Source organism: Aptenodytes patagonicus, chromosome 10, assembly GCF_965638725.1.
Source record: "Aptenodytes patagonicus chromosome 10, bAptPat1.pri.cur, whole genome shotgun sequence".
Taxonomy (NCBI): domain Eukaryota; kingdom Metazoa; phylum Chordata; class Aves; order Sphenisciformes; family Spheniscidae; genus Aptenodytes; species Aptenodytes patagonicus.
Window position 1 is genome coordinate 14,176,857 of NC_134958.1, and position 21,792 is coordinate 14,198,648.

The 21,792-nt window shown below is 42.4% G+C and overlaps 1 protein-coding gene across 6 annotated transcripts; it reads left to right on the plus strand.

Moving 5' to 3' along the window:
• Positions 1-2,041: 2,041 nt before the first annotated feature.
• On the plus strand, positions 2,042-19,780 carry KIF23 (kinesin family member 23). Of its 6 annotated transcripts, none has more exons than XM_076348127.1 (24): positions 2,042-2,089; positions 2,219-2,285; positions 2,425-2,553; positions 3,996-4,101; positions 4,820-4,956; positions 5,641-5,750; positions 6,351-6,521; positions 7,485-7,526; positions 7,965-8,077; positions 8,225-8,346; positions 8,920-9,022; positions 9,348-9,427; positions 9,517-9,636; positions 10,163-10,322; positions 10,868-11,035; positions 11,269-11,426; positions 11,809-11,982; positions 12,693-12,872; positions 13,248-13,553; positions 15,497-15,727; positions 16,774-16,856; positions 17,136-17,217; positions 17,336-17,406; positions 18,983-19,780. In XM_076348127.1, the coding sequence occupies exons 1-24, from the start codon at positions 2,079-2,081 to the stop codon at positions 18,996-18,998; spliced, it is 2,940 nt and encodes a 979-aa protein (XP_076204242.1). In that variant the 5' UTR covers positions 2,042-2,078; the 3' UTR covers positions 18,999-19,780. The 6 variants fall into 6 exon arrangements, with proteins under 6 accessions (XP_076204242.1, XP_076204241.1, XP_076204244.1 ...); XM_076348126.1 differs by having other exon boundaries at positions 2,055-2,089; positions 2,216-2,285; XM_076348129.1 differs by lacking the exon at positions 15,497-15,727 and having other exon boundaries at positions 2,055-2,089; positions 2,216-2,285.
• Positions 19,781-21,792: the final 2,012 nt, after the last annotated feature.

Consider the following 21,792-nt stretch of genomic DNA (forward strand, 5'->3'; position numbering starts at 1 on the left):
GTTATGAGTAAATAATACAGAGTATTTATTTGTTGGAACATGTTGTTTCGTTGTGCGTCTGCGCCCAGTGCAGAGCAAATCCCAAACAAAACTATGAACTTTACGACCGTATCCCAGAGAACATCGCTCATCTGCTCTTCAGCCAAGCAGATTTTACTGTGCTGATGAACTACGCAGGAGTTCCTTTGGGTTAAGGTAAAAGGTGAATCTGAATATTCCCGAGTAACGCTTAATCCAAAAGACGTATGTCTTTTTCCAGAAGAGTATAACGCACAGCGTGGATTTAAATGAGCTGGAATGAGGGTATGAACGTGATTGCGGCAGGAGTTGGGACTGTCTTCTGGAGAAACTCCCCGGGTGAGGCAGGCGTTGTCGGCGGGCTTGCTGTACCTCCAGCCTTGGGAAAGGCGTCTGGTGTGCGAATCGTCAGCTGGTTTGTTAAACCGCCCTTCCTCCTGCGATGATACTGAATTACGCTCTCATCCATCCTGCGTGTATCATTTTCCAGGTGGATATCGGTATGCTGGGTTTAATTTATTAAGTCCTAAGCGGTCTGGGAACCACGGGAAGCAAGACGCTACCACAGCAGTCAGCAGAAGCGTGAGCAGAGTTTTTTGGCGCTTTCATCCGTTAGTGCCCAGGGCTTTGGGAAATCAGTCTGGTTTTTAGGGTGGCGGCCCCATCTTACCAGTTTTAGAGGGCAGGGCAAGAACGGTCCTGGCTTGCAAGGCGCCCCGTGACGGTGGGACTGCACGCGGGGCTCTGGTTCTGCTCCTGGGGAGGTCAGTTCACTTTTGACTGCTTGTATCCTTGATGTGTGTTATGAGAACATATAGAAATGCGTCTGTTTCAATATATTTTAAAACACTGTTTAAGAAGTGCAGGTTGGCCCAGGACAGTGGCTTGTTCTGATAGTGGTCACAGTAAAAAAGGAAAGACAGCTTATTGGGACTTCTTTGCACTTCTTTTTTCTTTTTTTCCCCTTAAGGGGGTAACTAATGATGTAGTTAAATTGCACTAAAATAAGAATTGACTGGAGTCAGTGATTTAAGCGAGATTGAGTTCAACCCACTGGAGGCCTTTAGAGCTGCTACCCAGCGTTAAAACCCAGGTTACTCCATCCTTTACCCCCGTTTCCCTGTTTGAATCAGAAGTGCGTTTCCTTCACAGGAAGGTCTTTCAATGGACTTGTTTGGCCGGGCTTTTTATGCGTGTCTTAACTTCACACTTTAGGCTTTGTTTTCCACCGTTAAGCATTTCCTACAGGCTAGGAATTAACTAATTTACCTCCAGGCAGGTCGCGGCTCAGCCACGGGGAGGCCCTGGCACGGAGAACTTGCTGGATTACCCCTCTCCTCCTGAGCCCCAACCTTTACTTGAACTGAGCAGATAAAACGGGCTAATACAAGACAAGACACAGCCCGGGCAGCCTCCCGGGGAGAGGCGCCCACGGCCTAGCCTGAAGCCCAGGCCCTGAACTGCAGCGAGTCGGCTGGTGGAACAGCGTCCCTGGGGTGGGAAGGCGGGGTGCGCAGGGGCGGCTTCCCGCTCCCCCGCTGGGTGCCCCCCGCCTGCGGGACACCCAGAGCCCTCCGCACGGCGGCTTCGGCCCTTTCCCCGAGGCAGGGCCTGGCTCCGGCCTCCAGGCCCAGCTCTGCGCCCACCCAGGCGGGAGCACACCCGGCCCGGCCCCGGGGATCGCCACAGGCCTCAGCGAGGCCTCGGGGCTCCCGGGCCCTCCCTCCGGGCCCCGGGCCCGCGGTGCCGGTGCTCGGCCCCCGCCGGCGCCTCCCCGGGCCGGGCCGCGGGTCCGCCGGGCCCAGCGGGGGGCGCCCGCGCCCCGGGCCGCGCCCGTTGGCCTCGCCATGGCAACGCTTAGGGCCACGCCCCGGGGCGGGGTGGGGTGGGGGGGCGGGTGGACGGCGTCGCCTTACGTAACCGCGCGCTGCGCGGCGACGCTCGCGGGGCCGCGCGCGCTGATTGGTTAGATTTGAATCGCAGCGAGCGCGCGGGCCGCCGGCCAGAGGCAGCGCGGAGCCCGGGCGGCAGCGCCCGCCTCGACCGCCACCCCCCGCGACATGAAGGCGGTGTAAGTCGCCCCCCACCCCCGTCCGGCCGCGGGGCCCCGTTTGCCCGGGCCGGCCCGGCTCGGCCCGGCTCGGCCCCGTCCGGTGGGGCAGCCGGGCCGCCCCTCACGCCTCCCTCCTTCTCCCAGTAGGGCCAAGACGCCGCGGAGGCCGGCGCTGAAGAAGCCGTCCAACCCCAGCCTGAAGGATCCCGTGGGGGTGAGTGCGGGGGCGCCGGGCGGGGACGGGCCCCGGGCCCCCGGTGAGGGGGCCCCTGGGGGCTCGGCCTGCTGCCGCCCTTCGGGGCTGCTCTGAGGGACGACGGGCCCTGTTTTCCAACCCCCCCCCCTTCCCCCAGGTGTACTGCAGGGTGCGGCCGCTCAGCCGGCCGGACCAGGAGTGCTGCATCGAGGTGATCAACGAGACCACGGTGCAGATCCACCCTCCCGACGGATACAGGATATTCCGCAACGGGGAGTACCGGGAGGTAACGGCGCCTGGGGGGCGGCGGGGAAACCCGTGCGTGTGCCCTCCGCCTTGGAGCCGTGCTCGGCTGAAGGGGCTGCCTTCCAGCCCGGCGCTGGGGATCGAGGCCCTTCTCCCTGCTGCCGATGTTTTCCGTCGGCTTGCGGTGTCTCTCGCAAGGTGCAAATCAGCCGTTTGCGCTTTTAGAAAAGCGAATTTTCAAAACCAGAAAACCGTCTAGAGCAAAGATGCACCCTTAGCCATCAAATATATCCTCCATATAGGAAAAGGCTTCTGCAGGGTGGAGGAGGAGGGTAAAAGGAACAAAAGCAAAGCTGGCAAATATTTAGACTGCTTGAAGGACTTTTTCGTGTAGGACTAATTGAAAGAAACCAGCTCTAAGCTAAACCAGTCACAAATGAATTAATGGTTGATTTATCCCAAACTTAAGTTGGGTAAAAAAGCCCCAATGTTTCCCTATTTATATAATGTGTATGTGGGGAAAGCTGTAGGTTACGTATACAAAGTGGTGAAATGTCATGAAGTGTAGAAAAGTAGGCAGCAGGTCACAAAGCAGTTCATATTGTTACTTGATCAATACAAACGTTTCCTAGAACAGGAGAGTTTAGGTCATGCGTACAGAATGAGGAGCCGGAGTACTGTAGCACTGAACATGGTTTGGTAGTGAAACAGTTAACGGCAGGTTCCCAACACACTGCTGTAACTCTAAATAAGACAAGGTCATAGTGTTTCTAAGAAAAAAAAACAAAAAGAATGCCAGTTGGCATGTAGAATACTTTGTTTCCAATTTTGGTATGGGAAATTCTTATAGGAAGTACATAAAGTGATCTTCAAAGGCTTAAATAAAATAGGCAAAGATTAATTAAAAGTTTGGTAAACAAACCTTTGTGCAAAAACTTACAATTCAAATGTTTATATAAGCAGGTGTTTTGATTGAAAAGTGACCAGATTAATCAAAAAAAAAAAGTGTATTGAAAACCTATGACTGGAAACAGGCTAGACTGGAAGAAGACACAGGCTTAAAACAAAATGATCAAATGCTGGAGCAACTCAACTTTGGCTGTTGCGGGTGTTCCTTTGCTCAGTGCTTGCGCAGATGATGGTTGGAGCTCAAACAGAAATTTGAGCTTGAAGCTGTGAATTGTGAGATTCTCTAGCTGCTGGGAGGTCAGGCTTTGCGATCGTTCTGGTTACTTCTGGACTTAAGCTCTGTGAAAATGAGACAGTGGCTGTTCTTCATTATGCACATCTTATTATCAGAATAGTTACACTGGAGCAACTGCTTGTGTTCAAACACTGGTATAATCTTAAAGTAGAATCTTTATCATTCTGGTAAGCTGATGGAAGGTGGTTCTAAGGTATGAAGCAATGAAGCGTTTTGAAGCAATGGACTTCTGGACATGGAAACTTAAGGTTTAGGACGGTGTATCTTCTTTTCTTCAGACGCAGTATTCATTTAAAGAGGTGTTTGGCACCCTTGTTGTTCAGAAGGAACTCTTTGACGTGGTGGCTAAACCTCTAGTGGAAGATCTCATTCGTGGGAAAAATGGTAAGCGAGTACTTGTTCTCTACCACTTTTCTGTATGTCTACCATGCAGGTTTTTTTATATTGCTATGGTTTCATGTGTCTTAAGGTTTCTTAGCTTGTCTAGGTAAAAACACGTATACCCTGTTTGCAATGAGAATAGCTCCCCTGAACAACATCCTTGGAAGCTCTTGCCTTTCATTAGTTCTAAACCTATTTACCTTTGTTATGACGTGTGTGTTACTTGTGTCAAGGTCTAATCTTTTTGTACACCATTAACTGGAGAAAAGCTTTTTTTTTTTTCTGCAGAAAGGGATGGCTTATCCACCTAAAGAATGACTACAGAAATAAATCAATTTGTAGGGCTTGATCTCCTGGGCATGCTTTGATATCACAGTGTTGGTTCTTGAACTATCTGGCTTATGTCAGACTCCTCACTAACAGTCATAACAAATCAGCCCTCGACACCTGGGACTTAGTGGCTTCCTTCCGTTTTGGCTTCCAAATGCACTCTCCCCAGAGAGGATGATAGGTACTGTCAGTTGTAGCTGAAGTGGCTTTCAATGAGAGATGCAAACACTCGTGATGACGGTGGCTTTTGATGGGCTGGAATAGTTCACTGTTATTGGAGTCATTGCTTTTTCCAAATACATTTGACCCAAGAAAGACAGAGCATGTGATTATAACTGAGCTTTTTTTTGAGACAGCAAGCATGATTCCGTAACTTTGCTGTCCCTCCTAGGTCTCCTTTTTACATATGGTGTGACAGGCAGCGGGAAAACACACACCATGACAGGCTCTCCTGGTGATGGAGGACTTCTCCCACGGTGTTTGGATATGATCTTCAACAGCATAGGACCATTCCAGGCCAAGCGATTTGTGAGTAGTTTTGCGCTGAATTCTCCGCGCTGTTGCTTGTAACAGCCTAAAAACACTAGGGGAAAAAAGGGTTCTGTTCAAAGGGTTTATCTCCTGTCTAGTCATGTGACTGGAACACTTTAAAAAGAAAACCAACTGAAAAGATCCCACCCCCTTGAGATTTGAAGAGTGGTGCTAAGGAGGCAGGCATAGTAGCTAGGAGAGACGTTTCATGAAGATGTATGGTCTGGCTATCCTTATAACTGTCACTTGTTCTTTAATTAACTTTTTTAAAACAATCAAAAAGGAAAGAGGAGGCTTTCTGAGTTATGGAATAAAATCTAGCCACAAGATGCAAAAGCCACAGGAAACCATATCTAAAATAATATAGGACATGATGTGAGGCTTTTCTTGTGGTCAAACATCTCTGGAGTTTTGGTATCTAAATATATTTGAAATAATACTGGAAGTCTTTTCTTTGGTGGCATGCTAGCTTGGGAGCTTTTATGAAATACTGATGTCTTGGAAATACCTGTTTTCTGTCAGATCTACTTCGCGTTAGCCTGCAGATTGAGTGTTAGTGAAGGGCATGGTATTTGATGGTTGCCAGACAGCTTGATCAAATAATTTGTTTTGCTGGCCAACACTTTATGTTCTCTAGTGTTTGTCATTATATTGTCTAAACATGCTATACTCACTTCTCAGGTTTTTAAGCTTGACGACAAGAATGGTGTGGATGTTCAGTGTGAAGTAGATGCTCTATTGGAGCGCCAGAAAAGAGATGCCATGCCTGTTCCAAAAACTCCATCTGGCAAGTAAGTAACTGTTGTAACATGCAGAATGAATTTAGTTAACGTAAATGTTATTCTGAAATTGTGGTTTTAACTTACCTTGGTCTCTTTATCCTTCCCTTGAAGAAAGGAAAGAAAAATATTAATGGAAAGCTAGTACATTTCATGTGGTTTGAGCAATTGCATAATTAAGTATTTAGATTAGAAGACTTGGAATCAGGCAACAGAAGTTTATTTTGTGTACCTGTTAACTCACGGGTAAAATCCTGTGACTTCACCAAGTAGGAATACTGTGAAGTTGAACTTGGGGATACTCTGCAAAATAGTGAGATTGCTGAATGAATGGAGGATAGAAATGTTGACTATCTGGGAATTTTGCAAGGCATTTCTCACTGCAGCCGAGTACAGCAGTGTCAGATGAAAGTTTATCTATTTAAACTTTTCAGAGTGCTTTTTTTAATCTAGTGTGACTGGATGTGTTGTCATTAGTGCTAGTGTGAGCACTTACATGCTTGAATTATGCTATCTGTCAGTAGACTTGCTTTTTAATTGTGTAGTCACTGTCTGACATGTTAGCTGGCTGTGGATGCTCCACTACAATCACTTATTGCGTGTGTTCAACAGGCGACAAATAGATCCAGAATTTGCTGATATGATTAATGTGCAAGATCACTGCAAAGTGGAAGAAGTTGATGAAGATAATGTCTACAGTGTCTTTGTCTCCTATATTGAGATCTACAACAACTACATATATGACCTCTTGGAGGAAGCTCCCTTTGATCCCATAAAACCAAAGTTAGTTTTATGAATACCGTTACTCCTACTTCAGTTATGCTTTTGTGGGAACTACAGTATGTCTTTGTGGCTGTAGTCTTGGCAAGTCTGGCTCAATTCATGGGAATCACTTCTGAAATCACATGGAAAAGGGGATGCCCAGGGAGTCCAGACAATAGTATTTAAGGGTGCCAAGTACCAATGGCACACATTGTTCTGTTGCTGCTAAGAATTAGTGCTCCCTTCCTTGTTATAATGGGAGACTAATAAGCAAATATTTAATTTGTTAGGCAGTGTGTTGTATCCCACTGACATTCTAAGTCTATTCATGCTATTCTGCGAGCACTATTCCTAGCAGGTGACTGTAACTTGAAGAGTAAGCCGTTCCATAGCTGACACTTTTCTCCTGGAAACAGTGTATTGGGCGAAAGTTGCTATTTTGTTGTTGCTTTACCATTAATGCAAGTTTGCGTATTATTTCACTTATGTCAGTAATTTCCATAAAGACAGCAATGAATTGTCTCATAAATGAAATTCTGGGTATTTTTTGGAAAGGTGTGTACTTGGCTGATGTCTAAAATCAGTAAATCTTGAGACTGTCAAAAAAACAGTCTGCAAATTAAACTTTTAATATATTTTAAAAATTCAAAATCCATTGAAGAAAATCCTACGCGTATCCATTGGTACAAGTCTTAATTAAAGAATTGGCTGATTTATGAAGACTAATCAGAGCAAAACAAGCCATTGCTCTGAAACATCAAGAGCTGTCTCTAGGGTACTGATTTGAAATGAGTTTCAATGCCTGTGACTGCTTTTTAAAGAAGAATAAAATTATTGGTTTAGTATTATGCCTATGTCCAAAACTCAGCCTATGAAGAATCTTGGATTATTTCTATTTATGGGAGCTACAGTGTATTATATATAAAAAGACTTTAGGCACAAGCTGAATGACTTAATATTTTTTTAACCCTGTTTTTTTGGTAGGTGGAACAATTGCAACACTCCTGTGCGAAATGGTGACTTTATGTATGTGCATAAGCATATTATTCCAAATATTGAAAAGTGAAATTTTCTTTTAGTAGAAGCAGAAAATGAACTCAGACTGACTCCCTATCTCTTCTTGCTTTACTAGCGAATATAGAACGCTGTTGAAGCCATCTTGCTTCTGTATGCATGTAGAAAAACAATAGCTGCCATCCAAAACCATGATTTCCAGTAAGAACTGCAATTAAACGTAGCTTCTAAGTTAAAGCAGTAGCTGAAGTGTAACTAATCTTGGCTGGATGTGTGTCCATGTACTTGTACTTCCTCTTCCATCTGCTGTATGGATAGTTGACATATTCAGTCTGAATTTTGTACTTAAACAAAAGAAAATTTGCATGACACAATGTATTGTTGTACGGAAAAATCCACTCAATTTTAGTGGGTTTTTTTTGTTTGTTTTATTTCCTCCCTGCCCTGAAGACCTCCACAATCCAAAATACTTCGTGAGGACCAGAATCACAACATGTATGTCACAGGATGCACAGAAGTAGAGGTGAAATCTACAGAAGAAGCTTTTGAAGTGTTTTGGAGAGGTAAATCTTAGACTATAACTTCTTAAATTCAGTACAGATGTGTAATCCTTTACACTATCATGCTGAAAACAGAATTGGCTTTGCCGGGTGGCAAGTCTGTTAAATAAAACAGGTTTTTGGAGGGATTCTTTTTGTTCTTCTAAACAGGTCAAAAGAAGAGGCGTATTGCAAACACGCAGCTGAATCGAGAATCTAGTCGCTCTCACAGTGTTTTTATTATAAAGTTGGCTCAGGCCCCCCTGGATGCAGATGGAGATAATGTGCTACAGGTGAATTCCGGGGCAGGCTATTAAAGGAGAACTGCGTGTGTGCGCATGTATGTGTAGGTTAGAAAAGGTGGTGAACCTTGCAGCATGGCCTACTGAAACAGTTACCGTGTCTCAAACATACACATCTTGCTCGTTAGCAATTTCATTTTGAAGAAAATCAAAATTATTTACTTTCTAGTCTTTGACAGAATTAGTCTCCTTTTTGTAGTGAAAGTAGAGCATTATGGAGTGTGAAGCCGCCTATTCCTTTGTTCTTTACTTCTGCTTTTGAGGAAAACGTTAAGAATCTAAAACTTGGAGGATTTGAATGAGCGCAGTTATATCTATCTTGTGGCCCAAGACAGAAGGGATCTGCTAAACTTATTCACAAAAAAAAGCTAGTGGTGCACAGCTTCTTGCATTAAGGGCTATAATAACACCCTCAGACTTTATTTAAAGGTGCAACACACATTCTTTTTAAGTGTGCATGCTGGTTTAGCTTTGGGGGGGTGGGCTGTTTGTGTCATCGTCCTCCCCCATTAGAAGGAATATAGAGCTAATCATTAGCCTAACATAATTTGTTTTCTGTAATAGGAGAAAGAGCAGATCACTTTAAGCCAGCTGTCTTTAGTTGATCTGGCTGGAAGTGAGAGAACTAATAGAACAAAAGCTGAAGGGAACAGGTTGCGAGAAGCAGGTATGTATCACCTCGTAATTTTATGTGCTAATATATGCTCATGTTAGTCTGGTCTCCTAGTAGAGAAATCATAGGAAGAATTGAAGTGTTCTGTTATGATGTTCAGTTGTCTGATTTGATGACCTTAAATCCTCCAGTTTGGAAACCAGAAGTTTTTAGCAGCATGTACTCTGATACTTCAGTTAATTAGAGCAGTTGCCTGTGACAAATATAACTTAAGTCCAGGCAACTTATTCTTAAGTTAACTGCTAAATAATTTGGGAACATGATCCAAATGGCTGCTTACAGAGTTTTTTGTCCTTTTTTGTTTGTTTGTTTTTTTAAGGTAATATTAATCAGTCACTAATGACATTAAGAACATGTATTGAAGTTCTACGGGAAAACCAGATGTATGGAACAAATAAGGTATGCAAACCATTATCTAATTATCTTTGATTTGATGAAGATCTGGTGTAATGAAAGCTTACTAGATCTTTCATGTACTTTATTTTAAGATGGTCCCGTACAGAGATTCCAAACTGACTCATCTCTTCAAGAACTATTTTGATGGTGAAGGAAAAGTGCGTATGATTGTCTGCGTTAATCCTAAAGCTGAGGACTACGAGGAAAGCTTGGTAACTTCCTTGCAGATCTTACCTCATTCCCTCCTACTTTTTTTCATGTTTGTCACTGAATGACTGTATTTGTTTAGTAGGTGATGGGAATGATTTTTTTGTTGCTTGGACACTAGTGATCAAATATAATACTATAAGGCAACTGTGCTCTCCAAGTCTTATTTTTCCTCTTAAAAATGACAGCTGCTACTTGCTTGTAAAATAGGAAAAGTTCCTCTTATTTACGGAAGTCCAAATACTCCGCTGTATTTAGGTGCTTAATTGTACTATGCCAGTACTGGCAAAAACTTCAGCTGTCTGCACAGTCGGTTTCATGGTTCCTTGGGGGCTGAGGTCGGGGAGGTGTTACTAGGAAGGTTTCTGGATGCTTTGCTTCAGAATCGCAAGCTATCTAGCTGGGAACTACTTGAGATTATAGCGTGATAATGTCTCCTCTAATGCTTTTATTGACCTAAGGCATCACTTTCAAACTTACATTGGATTGCTTCTGGTTAGTTTTGTTAAGCTTGCTTTTGTTCTTTTGTAGCAAGTCATGCGCTTTGCAGAAATGACCCAGGAAGTTGAAGTTGCAAGACCTGTTGATAGACCGCTCTGTGGCTTAACACCAGGACGGCGCTTTAGGAATCAAGCCTTCAGAGAGGAACTCTCACGGAAATTGGAGATGCGGGGTGGCCCAATAAATGGAGGTAAATACTAGAATGCGAGGTGATTACAGCACAGTTGTTTTTCTGTTAGGAGTTGAAGATTATTTTAAAACAAATAATTTGAGCCTTGAAAGTGCAAAAGGAACTTAACTGTTATTGCAGAGAAGGCTCACAACTAGGTACTGCTCTTTTCACACTGCAGTGCTACTTGTAGTATAAACGCAGTTACTGTGTAAGTCTCAAAGTAATTCTTTGTTATTGGTGATGGGTTGAATTCGTGGTCCTGTTATTGCAGCTCCCGAAAGGCAATTGTGCTGAGGATGATACTTTGATGTTTTTGTATGCTTAGGGCCTACTTTAGAAATCAAGAGTTGCCTGGAGGTATTATAAAGCAATGAATTAAGAATGTCACGTTTAATCTTTTCTCAACACTGTCATGTCTTCTGAAGACTTCTAGTTCTCAATTATTCTAAGTTCTGTCTGCTTCATGATACTGTAGAATGAGTGATCTGTGGCTGTGCATTGTCAAATGGATTTTTTCTGTTCTGTAGCTTGCTGACAGACTTTCTTGGCTTTAAATCTTACAGAAACAGAAGAGCAATCTGTTTCAGAAATGTTTTTGCAGAACTTTCCTCCATTGCCTTCATGTGAGCTATTGGATGTTAATGATGATCAAACACTTCCAAAGCTTATTGAAGTCCTGGAAAAACGCCATAAACTACGACAAATGTTGTCAGAGGAGTTTGCCAAAAATGGTAAGAATTTGAACATCGGTGTGGAGCTAGATTTTTTTGGTGCCCTTATTACTACTCAAGGGGTCTCTTCGGTACCAACAGGAAATAAGTATCTTGTCTAGATCGATCATTTAAAAAACCTTTATTGAGGTAATGAAATAGCTGGTAGCGTTAAATTGGTAGGAGAAAAACAGAATTGCTTTTAATATTGTGGAGATACAGCGAGAAGGTAAAATATATTAATTCTCTTGCAGTGCTTGCATTTAAAACAATGCTGCAAGAATTTGACTCCAGTGTTGTATCCAAGGAAAACTATATTCAAGGAAAACTGTCCGAAAAAGAGAAAACAATAGCAGGACAGAAAATGGAGCTAGAACGCCTGGAGAAGAAAATTAAAACTTTGGAATACAAGGTCAGTTTTTTCATTGGCTGAGGCTAAGCACAAAATGCATTTTCTGTGTACCATTTGGCAAGCTTCTTGACATCAGAGGCTGCTTGCAAGATGGGTATTAGAAACAAGATTAAAAGTGTTTTGTGGGGAACTTTACTGAACACTTTTAGCTTTTTGGCTTTCTTATGAGGTGAGGCTTTTCTTAATACATTAAGATGGGCAACTTATAAGAAAGTTGTAAAATCTCTGAAACTTTTTGGATTGTGGACTGTTTATCTGGATATATTTGTACAACAGCTAATGTATTCTAGTATATGTTAACAGTCAAATATAACTAGCAATTCTGGGCTTAGATGGCTGTGCTTCTAAGAGGCGTAGCCAAGTCCTTCCTCTCTTCCTCTAGATTGAGATTTTAGAGAAAACTGCGACAATTTATGAAGAAGACAAGCGTAATCTTCAGCAAGAATTAGAAAGTAAGAGCCAGAAATTGCAACGTCAGGCTTCTGACAAGCGTAGGTTGGAGGCACGATTGCAAGGCATGGTGACAGAAACAACCATGAAATGGGAGAAGGAGTGTGTAAGTACACTACCATATCTATTAGAAATGTGTAATGGAGCAATGTTGGGGGAGCTGGACAGCTTGTTTTTGTGGTGGTTTTTTTATATAGTAGTAGCATTAAGAATGGAGATGTGTTTGGCTTTTAATTATGGACTTGAACAGACATTTTCAACTTAACTTTTATAAATGTAGTATGATACAATAAATTCCTCAAGGACTTTTGATGCAGCTAGAGCAGCTCTCTTAAGCACTGTGTCACTTCATTTCAATATCTAGAATTTGTTCTTTTGGGTTTGTGGCACTCTAAGGAGTGATTCTCTTGTTCTGTCGGTTGTCAGTAGAAGCCTAATGTCAGGGTTTCCCCTTTTTCCTCATGTAAACTTGCTCAGATATGCACTTGACAAGCAATGAGGAAAGGAAATCTGAGGGATTAATTTTCACTGCTGCAGGACTGTTTACTACTTCAGGACCATTGATAGAACTATAGTTAGACATGCTCCCAGTTGTCATAATTTAGGAAGCAAAATTATTATGGCATTAAACGTGGTACTGTTTTATAATCTGGAAAGTCTTTCTTTAGCTTGATACGTCGTTATTTCCAATGGCTTGTATCTCAGTGGGGAAGAACTTCATTCCATGTGGAATATGCAATTCACTTCAAACTTTCAGCACGTTTACTTGTGCTTTCGTGTAAGATACTTCATGCTTTTCCTCACTTGTCTTTGTAGGAGCGTCGTGTAGCGGCAAAGCAGCTGGAAATGCAGAACAAACTTTGGGTCAAAGATGAAAAACTGAAGCAACTGAAGGCCATTGTCACTGAACCAAAAAATGAAAAGCCAGAGAGGCCTTCGCGTGAGAGAGACAGAGAGAAGCCTGTTCAGAGATCAGTGTCTCCTTCACCAGTACCTGTAAGTTGCCTTTAAAACACTTCTTGAGATAGGGAAAAGCATATTTATAAGAACGAACTGAAGCGCAGGCCAATTCTCTTTAGTGGCTAGAAAATAGTTCCCAAGCACAGAAATTTGGATAACTTAAACTCGCTTTGAATTCTTTGTCTCCTGTTGTATTCATCAGTTCTCTTTATTTGTGCTCCTACCTTCTAATGCTACTAGTATTGGAAGAATACCTGATTCTTAATGCTGTCACTGCAACACAATACCTATCCAAAACCATAAGCTTGAATAACTGACAGCATGCAGAGTGACAATTCAGTATTCGTTGTTTTATTGCCTTGTAAGTTGACAGTTCTGTATGTTCACTAACTTCTTTCCCATTTTCTCTAGCCTTCTAGTAACTTTATTACTCAGGTCCCTAACAGCCAGCAGCTCGTGAGCAACCCGCAGGTGCACAGACGTTCTAATTCTTGTAGCAGCATTTCTGTGGCATCCTGTGTTATGGAATGGGAGCAGAAAACCCCTTCGCACAAGCATACCAGTGGCACTTCTAATGCAAGGAGTAGACAACAAGAACCAGAACAAAGTAGAGACTGTAACACCTCAGACAGAAGGCGAGGGATGTGCTGGACTGGAGTCATTGAGGTTCCCAGGCGTAGAGATGAGCTAGAAATAGAAGAGGATCAATGCTGCAGGGTTAGTGCTGCTCCTGTCAAAAGCTAAACATGGTGTTGCTTAGTCTGGCTCAAAAGCTCATTACAACCGCTCTCTTACCTTGAGCACACCTAACACAGACTGGAGTTTTCCCCTAAATGTATTTCTCATAGAACAGTACTGTTTCCGAGTCGAGTCTCACTACTCGTTCTATTTGACTTCTTAACTTGATGTTTAAAAGCAGCATGTGTGTTTCTTGCTATTCCGTAGATAGCTCTCGTAAGGAACTCCTAACTAGCTAGACCTTTTCTCTAGCTGTGAATGTCCTTGTGTTTTAATTTGTCTGTCTCCTCAAATCTACCTTATAGCCTGCAATTTACCATAGTCTGTTTGGGCAGCTTAAAAGGTGGTCTTATGAGCCATATCTGCAAATGTCTACTGGAAATAGTGCTTGGACAAACATCTCACTTGTGTGACTGTTAACTTTAACTCTCTTAGAATAGTCTTCCCTTATTTTCAAATCTGCGTTAAAACTGGGGGCTTTGCTTACAGGTGGGAGACTTTTTTTCTCATTAAACTGATGCATGCAAATGTTTGTATCGGTGGTGTCTATCACGTTATAGCACTGTCGCAGTGGCTCAGGTAAATCAAAGAGAATTGTACAACCCCAGCCTCTTGAGAGAGCTTCTCGAGAGGAGGAAAGTTTATCGTGGTATGATTCCTTTTCGATAGTGTTCTCAATTTCTGTTACTTGCTAGCTCTTTGAAGTCAGGGACATGCTCTTAAGCAAATGCTATTCCAATTAAGTAAGACATGAACCACTGTCAGCAGAGTAAGGGATGTGGTCTCTGCTGCAGTAAAATGTGACCAGTAGTAGTGTACCCTCTTCTTGGAACATAACTTTGAAGGCACCTTGGCAGAATTGTTTCAAAAAAACATCACTTGCCTGCTAAAAGGGGGGGGGGGAAGTATTGAAACTTTCTTCTTTTTTTTATTTTAATGGCAGATTTTTGCTCAAAGCCACATTTCCCTTTATATGTTTAATTTTTTAAGAGCTGCTTTAGACTTGTAAGAGGTTTGTCTGTAAAGGGTACAGCCAATATCATGTCTATTGGTCAAAGAAATCCTAATTAATGCTCATCACCTGAAAATACAGTGGATGCAACTTGCTTTCATAGGTTTGGGTTATGTAACCTCACCATGCTTCAGAGGTCTCTAAAATTAGTATGTAAATGGAACAGAGAGAGTCTGCAAATACTCTTTCAAAAGCCCATTCAAATATCTTGAAGGCACCCAGGTTTTTAAACAAATTTCCAGATTTTTTTTCTGATTTCCCTGAGCAACTGACAATAATGTTCATAAAATAAAAATACACGAACTTCAATCGCTTCTCATGGGTTTCCAACAGCTGAGTTCAGAAGCGATAGCACTAGGACAGGGGACGCTTCCTCTGCTCTGTTTACTCAGAAGTGTTATGAGGTCTTGCATCCTTTAGAGGTGTTGGAAATCCATACTCATTCTGCTTGCTTTGCTACCTCAAAGATACATTTTGATCCATGAATGTATCCATGGAAAACATAAATTTTTCTTTTCTGGTTGGTTAATATGTTCATAGCAATCTGTTTGATTTGGAAACTCAGGAGGAACATTATCAAACATAAAGGAAACTCGGGAGGAGTATTGCCAAACATAAAGATGTCCTCCTTGAGGAAACTTGACTAGGTATGGAATGCAACAGATTGGATAACTTAGCTAAAATTTACAAAAAATAGGAATTGGCACAGAAATAATCCATTAATAACTTTATGCAAGGCTCTTGGTAATGGTGCCTTTCAGGATGCACTCTGAAAGCACTTTAGGAACGAAGCTTTGATCTTCATACAAACACATCTTAACCAGACCTGCAAAGTTCACTTCTGCTAATGATATCCTCTGAGAGATTTACTGTGTGCTGATTTCTTCTGATTCTCTTCCACTCTAATCAGAATGCACCTCCAGTTCGTCTCAGACACAGACGGTCACGCTCAGCTGGGGAGAGATGGGTAGATCATAAGCCACCTTCTAATCTGCCCACTGAAACAGTCATGCAGCCGCATGTCCCTCATGCCATCACAGTAGCGGCTGCAAGTGAAAAGGCACTAGCTAAGTGTGACAAGTATATGCTGACGCACCAGGAGCTAGCCTCTGATGGGGAGATTGAAACAAAACTAATTAAGGTAAAGCAAACGCCTTCATCGTAAACTTGTGATAACCCTGTCAAAACCTATTTCTGGCAATGTATTTGTGCTACAGGCTTACTGGCTTGCGAAAGGGTACGTTTGACTCAATCTGCTAAGGGATTTGATTTGAAAGTTTTGTGCAGTTGGATTCAAGGGAGCTTTTAGAGTCTGAAAATAGTTTTCTTGAATTTTGTCATTACTTCATATAAACCATTACAAGCTTGGTTATCTCGGTCGCAGTTTTCCTTGAAAGTAATTAAGCTGTTTTTTCTCTAGTAAAATGCAATAATCCATTTGTAGTGAAAGTTTTTTAGATTTGTGGCTGCAGCTAATCTTGTGGAGTCAGTCTTGTTGGAGTGATGTTATTCGATTTCCACTAGCGGTATGAGTAAGCTTGCTGCAGTGATGGATGCTCGAATGCTCCAGGACATAATTTCTAGCAGTCAACTGACAAATTGGTGAGACAGCCTAGGCTTTGAACGCTTGCAATGTTTGTGTCCCAAAACACTGACTGTACTTACCTAAGGCAAATTGAGAGCTCTTTGTAACATGTAGCAAGAAGCTTTTGGTTCATTTTTCCTACAGTCACGGGCCTTCCAATTTTGTCCTTTTTGAGTTTTAAAAAAAGCTCTTACTCCTGTAAGGTAACCTTGTAGGTTCCAGCGACGTTTTCAAAAGCAAAGTCTTGCATAGCTGACAACATACCTGTTTATGCTGTGGCATGGAACTATTGAAACTAAGCCTATGACATGATTTCTGTAGTATTACTTAGTCATCATTATCATACAGAAATCATTGTCATCGTAGTGACTGCTCCATGGGTATCTTGCATGATCATCAGGGTAGATGGTGTTCATTCTTTATTGTCCTGTGTATAATAAGAAAAGATAGATAATGGGGGAGAGTGTATATGTGCACGTATGCTTGCTGGCTACTGCAAGGAAATGACATTTGTAAGCACTTAAGTTTTCGTGTGAAAACTGGCACTGTAGGCATCATACTGATCTAGTGACTGTACCTTGTTAACTGCTTTTGGTTTCCAGGGTGATGTTTTCAAAACCAGGGGTGGTGGACAGGCTGTGCAGTTCACAGAGATAGAGACTCTGAAGCAAGAATCTCCAACTGGGTGAGCTGTCTTAATTTTAGGTTCTGACACTGGCGATATGTAACTCCAATAGTAGCTGATTCTGGTCCAAATGATTGAACAAAACATTGTTGCATCTAACTTGAAATCATATAAATGTAACTCGGAGAGGCTTATAGACACTGTAGCTGCTTTCAAGGCTGGTCTGCTGCTGCGGGCAAAGTATTTATTTAGAAAGTATAGAACGTATTCTCTTGTGCATGAGAATCTGCCAAAATACATGATGCTTGTAACTTTTTTCCCCGCATACTCCTCTTTCAGTCGAAAGCGGAGATCATCACCTTCCAATCCTGACCCACCCGAGGATGCTGCAGACTCTGAATGGACTGATGTAGAAACCAGAGTAAGCCATAAACGAAGGAGGGGGACATCTCATGCTTGATCTGGATGAGAATTTGGGGTAATGCTGATAGCTGGGTGGGGGTTTAGCAATAGAGACTGATTTTTCTGTGTCTTCTCAGTGTTCCGTGGCAGTGGAGATGAGGGCAGGATCAGCTCTTGGACCTGGATATCAGCATCATGCTCAGCCCAAGTAAGTGCATCTCTCCTTTGTAGCTGGGGTATTGCATTCTCTTTCCTGATAACATTTAAAGTGAGATAACTTTTTTTCTCCCTTGACCTTGCTGCCATCCCCGCTTCAGGTTGGGGGCGCATACCTCCTTAATACTGTAAGAGAAGCAGGTTTATTCCATGTTGGAAATTGGTGGCAGGATAAATCTGTAGGAGACTCTAAGCAGAATTATGAACTTGTCTGCTGGGTAAAACTGGCATTCAGTGCAGTGAGCAGAATGTCAAGTTTGATCTTGTGCTATCTTGACTGTAAAAAGCTGGGAACTGGAGGATGCCTGGCAGGTCCAGAGTGGAATAGGGTTAGGGATGACAGTGACAAAGCTGTAAGCTGTATCCCTCTTCTGTCCCCCTAGCATTTATCAGATGCTGATGTAGTAAAGAATACTCATTTTTGTATCTTTGGATAAATTTAAATTAAACAAGGTTACAATTCAGTATGGCGTAGGGAGGAGGGAACTGAGGTGATCGTGGGATATACCTAATGGTATACTTGAACATAGCTAATATTCCAGCTAATATTCCAGCTGCTACCTGCTGTGTAATTGTCAAGGCACCTACTAAGGAAGCATGGGCTCTAGTCATGTTAGAAGAAACTTTCCTCTTTTTCAAATGCATAGATAACAGTCTGAATTCTTCATGGCTGTCTTATCATTCTTTAACGTGGTGGGACCAGTGGCGGTTGCACACATAAATGCAAGCTTACCAAGTCAGAAGTCCCAATTTCTAGCAAAAAGTCCAAAAGATCCTGCAGTTTGCAAGGCTAGTGCCCAACACTTGAGCCCCACGTCTAGTAAAACACTTCACTGACAAAAGAAATGCTTCAGATAAGATAGTTTTGTTGAATTCTGTTCTGCAACACCTAGTTTAATATCCAGATTTGGCCTCTTGCAGATAGGTGCTGGCAGTGCTGTGGAAGTCACCTCTTCAGCTCAGGGGAAGAAAATGGGCAGTTTTGCAAGAAATGTTTACAGGCAGGAGAGAGGGCTGGAGCGGTAAAGAGGTTTCTACAAAGCCAAAATGAACTAAACTTGTTGCATTTGGAATGCAAAAAGTTTAGAACTATGGTGGAAGGGTATTTTGGAGGGTATCTGAAATCAGTAATCCCTCTTTCAGATAAGGTGACAAATATGTGCCTTTCATCCTGTTAGCATATACTTTATTACATCTCTTATTAGAAACTGGGACCTGCTCAAGGTGGCTACTGCTACTTGCAGCCTTGCTACAGCCCGGTAATATTGTAGTAAATCCTTTAGCTTGCCTGTGTGTTGAGTTGGAGCTTGTATTTATTTTAGCTTACTGAATACATTAAATGAAACTTTGTTTTACACTCATGGCTGTCTAAAAAAGAAAGCAAAATACAGGTGTTTCTTGACAAATAAGCTCTTTAGTTTTCTTGTGTTAATTGTTGCATTTCTTAGCATAGGAGGTACGTGAGACGTATACTGCAGAATAGGTAAATAGGCTATTGACTACTGTTAAGGACAACTGCTGCTGTGTAAAATCTGAAAGTTGTTTGTCTTTTTTCTTTCCTTTTTTAGGCGAAGAAAGCCATGAACTTAACGTACTACTGCGTTGGAATCCTCTTGATTTTATCAGACTGATCTAATATCTGCTGCCAGTGATAAACTTGATAATAACTGCTTTGTTATCACTACAGGCTTATATTTTTATAATAGCCTGTGCTAGGCAATGGTTAAATGGGAGATACTTCTTGCGATCCCAAAGAAGCATATGTGTGGGTGCGTATATTTTCAATAGATGTAGGGGGGTTCTGCCATTGTGTCCTCTGGACTTCTGAAGAACACCTTCTGTCTCGTATGTATGAAGCCCTTGGTATGAAGCTGTATCTTTATAGACTAATGACACAAGGCTTTTGCCTTGCATATTTTTTCAGCTTTTTCTTTTTATAGTGCAAAATAGTTCTATTCTGGTCACTATCCCTTCCTGTCAGGTCCTCTGTTTTGAAGAGGCATAAATGCTGCTATTTATTTAGATGCAGTAACGCACTTTAAGAGTGTTTCTATGCCATTTCATGTTTTGTTATAACTAGCAACAGCTTGGCAATATGGATTTCTTGGAAGAATTACCTTTGAATATTTAATATGCAAATCGGCTTGTGAAAACATTTCAATCTTCAAACCTTCATAGTAACGAAGCAAGAATACTGATATGATGAGTAATGGTAACTTGACATCAGACCTACTTTATTTTGTAGTGCAAGTAAATAATTTTTTACGTCTGTAGATACGGGGTAAAAGGGTAATTTGCTCTCATATATGGTGAGAACTTTATATGTGTGTCTCTGCAAACATGTTAAAATAAATACTTTTATTCAATGGCTCTTACAAACCACGTTCTTGTTACTTAGGGCTATGCTAAACTACAGAAACTAAAGTAAGCACCACAGCATCCTGACTGCGTCTTGCGCAAAGAGCTGTGAATGAATGCACCTTTTGGGAAACTTCTAAAGTTTAAACCAAGGAATCTGCTTGGATCCCAAGATATGTTTTGGACAACCTTATCTTCAGGTCTGCAAATTGCTTTCAAGGGCAGTTGGTTCCATTTTGAGTGAGTGACTGCCTCGTTAAAAGATGGTGAAGCTTTGAACTTTTTCCAGCATAAGTAAAAGCTTTTCTTACTAAGTAGTTTAAAAAACATTTTTTATAAAGCCTAGGGGATTTTTTTAAATTTTTTTTTTACGGGAAAAAAGTGACCATCGTGAGTGCCTGTTTGTAGCTGGTATAAACAAATTTATTTTCAGGTGGTCCACAAAAAGGCTTATATTCTAAAGAAACACCATCTTTTCCACAGGTCTCGTAGGCCCACAGCTGGAGCAGAAAGCTGTACAGCAGCAGTAGTGGTTAGTGCTAACACTGTCCTCTGTGGTAGTCTTAGTGTTCACCTAGCGAAGAGCAGGCTTGATCACTTTTCACTCTGAGAAAGCATGAGGCAGAACATCATTATTCTATTGTCCTGAGCAGGCACTGCTGCTTAACAGTTTCAGAGGCTTTCTGCCTTGGCCTGGGAAACAAGAAGTCCTGGTTCAAAAAGCTACAAGCAGAGATAGATAGCTCTATCTTTGGTAAATGTGTGTTCAGGATGCTGGCTGAAGTACAGCTCTGCTTTTATTTGCTGTTTAATTGGTTAAGTGCGACGTCTTAGAATATAGCTAAGTAGTCATAAGTGGCAAACAGAACAAAAACCAACGAGGGGAAAAAACAGCCTGAAGAAACGCATGGGTTGGTTTGAGAGGCTTCTGTGAACTTGAGCTCGACAGGCGAATCCCATGCTGCCTGGTGACGGAGCGGCGGGAAGCAGCACTGCTGTAGCTGCATGGTGAGCTAAAGCCACTAGGTGGTGTGAGATAACCGTCAGGGGCTGGTGGCTGGCTCCCTCTCCCTCTGCCCTGCAGGGAGGTAGGCTTTGCCCTGGGCGTGGGGCAGGGAGTTCCTCCTTCCCTGCGCTGCGAGTCTTGGGATACCCCTAACCTGTGCAGTGGGTTCCCCGCTGCCACCCATCTTCCTGCCTTTGCTGCTGCCCTGTGGGAGGATAGGGACAGGAAGGGCAGCCAACAGAAATAATGACAGAAACTTAAATAAGGCACATGCTCCTGTTTCTGGCATTTAAATTTAACTCCTTCACATACACTAAAATAATTAATCTACTATTAATGATGACAAGCTGTCAAACGCATTATCTCTTTGATTTGGAGTCAATCATCCTGTCATCAGCATAAGTCATATTGAAAGTGTTACTGGGGAAACCTGGGAGGGAGACATGAGAAACTGATATTCAGAACTTTGTAAAGGAAAAATATTTAGCTACAGAATGTAGCTTCATTTGGGTCGCTTCAAAAGCGATGTGAAAGGCGTTCTGAATTAGCTCTCCAAATGCTGTTTTTTACATCACTGGCGGCAAAGGATGCATGGCCGAAGGTTTATGTCTCAGTCCTTGCCAAGTTCTGTATTTTGACGCATAATGTTTTACAAGAGCTTTGCTCAGAAATTTCTTGTTTTGAAGGAGAAAGCTGTTAAGCACAAAGAAAATAGTTGCTGCAGGCACTTTGTCCTATTATAAAGGTTAATCAAAAGCGCAAATATAAGACCTCGCTAAGGAGGATATCTGTCCTTGCCAGTGCTGTGAGGAAGGTGGCAGCATGGTAACAACTTGTCTTGAGTCTGTGACTTGTTCTTCATGTGCCTCAGCTGCCCTTGAGGTCTATCGCTGAGCTAACTGTGCTGCCTTGTGCCTCTGAGCAGAATTCAAGGGTGGGGTGAAGGCTGGGCTGCTCTTCCTGGCTTGAAGTCTTGACTAGTCATCACCCCTGTGCAGCCAACACAACCATACT

Excerpts from the sequence above, each read along its gene's own strand:
- KIF23 (XM_076348126.1), top strand. Across the intron at positions 9,428-9,516 it reads AGATGTATGGAACAAATAAG|ATGGTCCCGTACAGAGATTC; the intron begins GTATGCAAACCA and ends CTTTATTTTAAG. Across the intron at positions 11,036-11,268 it reads AGAGGAGTTTGCCAAAAATG|TGCTTGCATTTAAAACAATG; the intron begins GTAAGAATTTGA and ends ATTCTCTTGCAG.